General features: G+C 38.2%; 1 protein-coding gene across 1 annotated transcript in view; it reads left to right on the top strand.

The window, feature by feature from the left end:
* NUP133 (nucleoporin 133) overlaps window positions 1-6834 on the top strand; it is a 52892-nt gene that overhangs the window by 10359 nt on the left and 35699 nt on the right. The window contains exons 4-11 of the mRNA XM_025194798.1: window positions 8-115; window positions 651-782; window positions 2400-2570; window positions 3161-3316; window positions 3392-3462; window positions 3822-3969; window positions 5477-5621; window positions 6204-6361. Coding sequence (XP_025050583.1) covers window positions 8-115; window positions 651-782; window positions 2400-2570; window positions 3161-3316; window positions 3392-3462; window positions 3822-3969; window positions 5477-5621; window positions 6204-6361 — 1089 coding nt within the window. The remainder of the gene's footprint in view (window positions 1-7; window positions 116-650; window positions 783-2399; window positions 2571-3160; window positions 3317-3391; window positions 3463-3821; window positions 3970-5476; window positions 5622-6203; window positions 6362-6834) is intronic.

Genomic DNA, 6834 nt, shown 5'->3' with positions numbered 1-6834 from the left:
CCTACAGTTATCTGTGTGCAAGGAACTTCAATTACCACCCAGTGACTACCAATGCAGTTCTTGTTTGACAGCTATATCTTGTCTCAGTACCTCAGGTGAAGCACCTTCTCTGCAGGTGAATAACTTAAATTAACCAGTTCAGGAATATTTTCTAATAACTTTAAATGACAAAATAAATGATATTCATTCTTTTGGAAAAGTTTCATACTGTATTGTAATATAGATCAACATTTCAAGCTTGCTATCTCTCACTGTTTGAAGTTTTCTGTAGTCATTAATATTAAAGATTCTGTATGTTTTGCTGTCTCCTGCATCAGTAAACATGATCTGGATTCCTGTAGCTATGTAGGCCCTACTGATTATCAGAAGTAAAAAGTAGCAAAAATTACTTTTGTTTTTATTGGTAAGATTGACAAATATGACTCAGTCTACGCATTATTATATCTGAATAAAAACTTGCTGCTTTTACATAGTCCTCCCTTTACCCTGAATGGGTGTGTATACTTACCATTTTTTTCTATTAATTACTCAACTGTTGGGATCTTCAGAAGAGGTTTTTATTAAAAACAATATTTTAAAGCTACATCCTGATTATAGTTTACCCATATACTCTGTTGACTGATCTTTTTTTTTTGTAATGTAATTTCAAGTCTCTGTCGGTAATGGTTGCTACCAGTGAAGGATCCATACGTTACTGGCCCAGCCTTAGGCATGCAGGTTCCTATACGGAGACATCTACAGACTTTGGAGGGTCTTTGTGCAGTTTCCTAACAGCAGTAAAGGTACAGTACAAATTTGAGTCACGCTTGAAATATTTTTGAGCGGTAACTTAGAAATGCCTAACAGTAATATGGTGCATCTTTTAAAGGCCCAGAAACTTAGTATTAAATAGGTACATAAGAAACTATGTATTATTATCAATAATTTTACTGACAGTGATAAAATTATCATGAATTATGAGCTTTCTTCATAAGAGTTTCAAAATGGGACAGAAGGTCAGATTGTCTTGTGCATTAATTTGTTAGACAGGATATATTCAGAAAACAGTTAAGATAAGAGAGAGATGTATTTTGATTTTTCATAGTACTTAGGGTCAGAAGGGACCTAAACAGATCATCACGTCCGATGACTGGCAAAATCCTTAGTGTTTCTGCTTAGGAATCCATGGCATTCCTAATAGCATAGGATCATTTAGTCTCTGCTGTAGCACTGCTGAAATTGACTGCTTTATACCAGCCTTTGTGTCATCTTTTTACTACCACTATCTACTTTGTTCTTTGGCTTAATAGTAGTACCACATTGTCTTTTATTACTAATCTGGCATCCTTTACCAGCTCTGAATTCACTAATGCTGGATTTTTTTCCAATATATTACAAGTTCCTCTTAATATAGTCTGGATTTTTCTTTGTGCAGGTAGTTTTGATAGAACAGGACGTGTCAGTGAAAAAACATTGACTTGTTTGGCAAGATATGAGAATGCTCAAACACACAAAGAAATTGAATTTTCTTTTGTAGAGAGGTTATCTTATAAAGCTGAGCATTAAGTGTACACATAATGTTGAATAAAACATTCATTAGAGGTTGAGTACTACATAATATGTTAACTACATGATATGTTAAGCCTTGGAAGAAATATGTATAGCCGTTTTAAAAAAAAAAAAACAACCCTAAATTTGATAGACTACGTCATTCTTTATGTAAAGCTTTATAACAGGGGCTGTCAACTGGGGGTACTTGGGAAGGCCCCAGGGGGTATGCGGCGGCAGCACAGAGAAGCGAGGGTACTTGGAAAGCATGCTACCACATGTCACTGCATACCAGTGTGCTTCCCAAGTACCCCCGCTTCTCCTGCTGCCGCAGTGCGCCACTGCCTGCCACCTACTGCCGCTATTTGCTGTTGCCTGCTGCCACCACCCAAGTACCAAACCCCTGCCCATTGACCGGCCGGCTGGGGTACCCCGCACCCCCCCCCCCCCCCACACCCCCGTGCACCTCTGGGGGCCCCCCCCCCCCCCCCCCCCCACTCATCCAGGGAGTACAGTCCAGGAGGGTTACCCACCAGAAGGAGTACACTCCATAAAAAAGGTTGAAAACCCCTGCTTTATAATATACATGGAATATGCCTGGCCTCTTGAGGGGCTGATATTTTTAACTAAGCAAAGTTTTTCCTAGTCTTTCAGAATCACCTGTGTCTTAACTAATTTTATGATAAAATCTCTTATGGTGTGATTCTGCTAGCCTACAGGTAAACTGTGTGGAGGTATTGTTAGCTTCCCAATCCTATTCTTTGATTTTGACGTGGTACAGAAAATCCTATTTCATGGTACTTGAATTGTTGCAGAAGTATGGCAGTGTGGCTTTCATATGACTAATACAGACATTTTATTTTTGTTGTTAGGGAGGAAGTTTTATTTTATCTTCTTCAAGGGGCCAGTTAGTTCGATTAGTTCCAGATAGTTCTGGGAAGATCAACCAGCATGTCCTGCCTCAGGGACAAGGCATGTTTTCTGGAATTGGCCGAAGGGTTTCTTCTCTGTTCGGTATTTTGTCTCCAAGTAACGATGCTATGGTAAGTTCAGAAAATAAGTGTTTGTAATTATGCCCTTATACATAAAATTATAATTCTGTATTCTAATTACTTTTCTTCAGTAAATCCTTTCCCCATTTTTAACTGCTGCTTATCAGCTTGCACTAGCAGGAAACTGAACATCTCAAACCAACATACCCCACTTGTATTCAGTAAATTTCAATCTGCTATTTAGATTTGTGCCAAAGGAAATTTAAAAAATGTCAGCATGTCCTGCAGAATGAAATTCAGAATCTTGACTTCTCCTAGTGACAGCCTTTATATTAGAGGAGAAACTAGTGGTAACCCAAAGATTTCCTCCTATATGATAGGACACCAAGAATTCTGGGTCATCTTAGGTTTTCTGTAAGTTCCACAAAAGCTGGAAGGGAGATTGACATATTTTTGTTATGGGTATTGTTTTATATTAATCCAAATAATAAGACTTTCATTTGGAATTATTTTGGTATCTAGACCTTTTTTTCATAGGTCAAGTAGATTCTTGTTTGAAGTAGGGTGCAGAAAGGCATGTGGTATCATAACAGTAAAGCTATAACTTGGGGTTTTTTGTTTGTTTGTTTTTTTTAATGAAGCTTTCTAGTGTTCTTTGGGACAGAGAGAGATCAAGTTTTTATACGCTGACCAATTCTAATCTGAACAAATGGGAGATTGATGATTCTGTGGAGCGTCATGTTCTCAGCTGGGATATCAGCAGGATTCTTAAAGAGCACATCACAGATGCAATTTGGGTAAGAGGCAGTAAACTTGAACAATAAAGAATGATAGTTGATATATTTGTGTAATTACAAATTAATTTATTTTAGGGTTCTGAAAGTAACTATGAGGACATTAAGGGAGGAGTCAATATTCAGTATTTGGATTTGCAGCAAAATCGGTGAGTATATTTGCATCTAGCTGGTGATGGACCCATCTGTTATTCACGCAGTTGTTAAGAACAGTCCAAATACAGAATTTTGTTTTTTATATAGATTCACATTTTGGAAAAAGTTGTTACGTCAATAAGAACACTATTAAAACTATTAACACCACACATTGATTGTTACTTAAAACAGTGAATAGTTAAAGTTCCTATTAAATAAAAACGGATACCTTCCTAATGACATTGGATACCTGGAAAATATTATTTATGTATTGTCTTCCTTATGTTTATGGCTTTTGAATATTGAGGTTGGGTGGGTTTGTTAGGTAAATAGTTTACCAACTTCTTCTAAGTATTGTTTTTTCAATAAATAGTGAGGGTCTGGTGATTTTGGCTGCAGCATGGCATCTTGGAGACAGTCCATGCCTCATCTACTACACTCTGATTACAGTAGAAGACAAAGGTTACCAGATGTCTGACGATGTTGTTGTGGAGGTCACCCAATATAATCCACCTTTTCAGGTATGAAATTGAACTTCTTAAGCAGCAGAGAAAATGTATTGTTTCAGAGCATTCTTGGGGCTAAATGGGCGAATCAAATTTTCCATAAAGAGAATTGGATTCTTATGGTTAAAATTGTCTTGAAAATAATGTTAAACAAACAATATTGTTGTATGGACTTTAGTGTCATCAAATTAATACCGATACCTAATTGTGATCAGTAAGAACTCCTACATGTAAAGTTCAACCTGAAGTGTTTACATGTAAAGTACAAGTGAAAAAAAACCCTACACTTTGCAAAGGAGGAAGTCTAAAAAATGTATGTTGGGATATTGAATACAATTAGTTTGTTCCTTATCTGCTACCCATCTGTCTCCATTAAGATTTTGCTAAGGAACCCTCTAATGAAATCCACTAGGTCTGTATGACTAGGGAAGTATTTGGTTCAGATTCGGCTGCTTCGGAGTACAGTGATTCAATTCACTGTCCTGAATTGACAGTGTGGAATTTGATTCACTGTCCTGAATCGATTCAGCTGAATCAGCTACGGAAGATTGGGTGCCGGTTCAGAGAGATTCGAGGATTTGGATCAGCCAGGGAGAGGCAGGCACAGCCGGGCGGCTTTTCCAGCTGTGTCTGCCTCTCCCTAGGGATGGGGGAAGCCGCAGGAGAAGCCCCCATGGCTGCCCTACCCAGCCCCTGCCCGGCCCCAGCCTAGTTCTGGCACTTAAAGCCCCACACTCACCAGCTCTGGCAGTGGGGATCAGGGGCTCTGGGGGCTCGTGGCAGAGCTGTTCCTGCACAGCACAGGGCAGCTTTTCCCAGCCCCAATCCCTCCCTTCGCCACACCCCTTTCCTCCCCGCTCCCTCAATAGACTTACCAGCTGGAGGCAGCCGTCAGTTGCCTGTTTAGTCTGTGGCCAAATCTCCAAATCTGCTGAATCTTTTCTGAAGCTTTTCCAAATCGATTTGGATGCTTTGAATTGATTCGGACCTTTTACTTGGTCTCCCGATTTGAATTGGGCCACATCTCCTCCAAATTGAATTGGCTACCAAAGCTTCATATAGCCCTAAAATCCACTGAGTAGATGAGAAGGGAGTGCATACTCATGGAGATCTGCACTCTGTTTCTGTCTCCCTTCTGGCCACCTGAGACGCTTACCTTCTCTGAACCATCTGAATTGTCCCATCTGTTCTTGGAGTTTTTAACTTAACTGGCCTTATATGGCTGGCACTTTTTCTGTGGGCCAGTTTTTAGACGGGTTTGTAAAATGGGAGGACAGTACACAGCTGTTGGAATAATTGGTTGATTGGTTGTCTTCTACCTTTTCTTGTGAAAATATTAAGCTTTAATAGATGCCTAAAACAGATATTGAATATTCAGGGAAAATTGGAAATAAAATTTGTGCTTCCATTGATACGCAAATGATATGCATGTTCAAAGTAAGAAAAAGGGAAAATTTAAGCTGTCTATATAGAAAATGTAATTTTGATTTCTTATGGCATTATTCATCTGGGGCATTTTCAGTCTGAAGAACTGATGTGCTGTTTGGTGGTCCCAGACTACTTAAGCCATGCTGCCTACATGTATACTGAAGATGAAGTCTTTGCTTGCTCAACTGGAACTGGAAGAATTTCTTTTCCACATGAAAAAATCCTATTCAGTGCACCAGGTAATATTTTAATTGGAAGCCAGTATTGTATGTACTCAATAAATAAATGTTATTGACAGAACTTTGCTGTTTGTTTCTGCATCTGTGTTGTAGATTCAACTGTGTGTTTTGGCATTTAGTTTCTTCATTTGATCCAGTTTCCTCAAAATTAAAGATTGAGACCAGCATGATCAAAAAGAATGAAAAAAGGTTAAGGGGCCCAGAAATCCTGAGTTCTAATCTCAGTTTTTGCCATTGATCTTTTTTTATGACCATCACCTACTTACTTTTATTATGTTGCAGTTTCCCCATCTGTAGAACTAACTAGCAGACATCGTAGGGATAAAGGTTAACTTGCAGGTATATTAAAAGGAGTAATTTTGGTCAGCAATCATGTATATGCAGGCATCTGTTCTTATTTGGTCCATAAAGAATAAGGGATTTGACTCTAAAAGTGGGATTGTAACTAATTTGACAGGAGAGAGCCTAAACATGAAAATTAGAGAGTATATTGTAATAGTCCTACAATACATATCTAATAAGACCTGGATAATATATACAACATCGTATGATTATTAAATGTTTTGTTTTATCTCCCCTTAGGAGATAGCATTTTAGGAGCAGGCTCCTGTACTGGACTCCCCATCTTTTTCACTAGAAAAAGTGGGCTTGTGACTATCTTTTCTAGGGAAAATGCTTCCGTGCTTCCTGAAGACCTTGAGGATTCCCTATTGTCTTCTGTAGCGGGGCCAAACAATGAGGTATTTAGTCTGAAAATTCAAAGTCTCTTAGGGCAAAACAGAAAATTTGCGATCAGTTTACTCATTTTCACATTTTTATTCATGGGGAAATTTATTTTGGCAGAGATTTAACTGAAAACCAAACATTTTTTTTAAAACAATTTCCAAGGAGAAGAAAATGTACACAATGAGAAATATATATATATATATATTCATTCATATATTTAAATATTCTATTTAGATTTATAATATATTTATTTTAATACACAGTAATTAATGTGTCTATGTGTGCAATTAATATATAGTATATTAATTATGTAATATATTAACTCTGTGTGTGTGTGTGTGTGTGTGTGTATACATACACAGTATAACCTCAAATCTGGCATGCTCAGGACTGCGCACTTACCAGAAATGTGGAAATTCAAGATTTTTGAAACCAGCATGGTAGCTGGTCCCGAAGCAGGGGCGGGGGGCTGGAGCCAGGTGGCTGG

The sequence above is a fragment of the Alligator sinensis genome, unplaced genomic scaffold, assembly GCF_000455745.1.
Source record: "Alligator sinensis unplaced genomic scaffold, ASM45574v1 scaffold448_1, whole genome shotgun sequence".
Lineage (NCBI taxonomy): Eukaryota > Metazoa > Chordata > Crocodylia > Alligatoridae > Alligator > Alligator sinensis.
The sequence above is the reverse complement of the archived record's forward strand: the minus strand, read 5'-3'. Positions and strand labels throughout refer to the sequence as shown.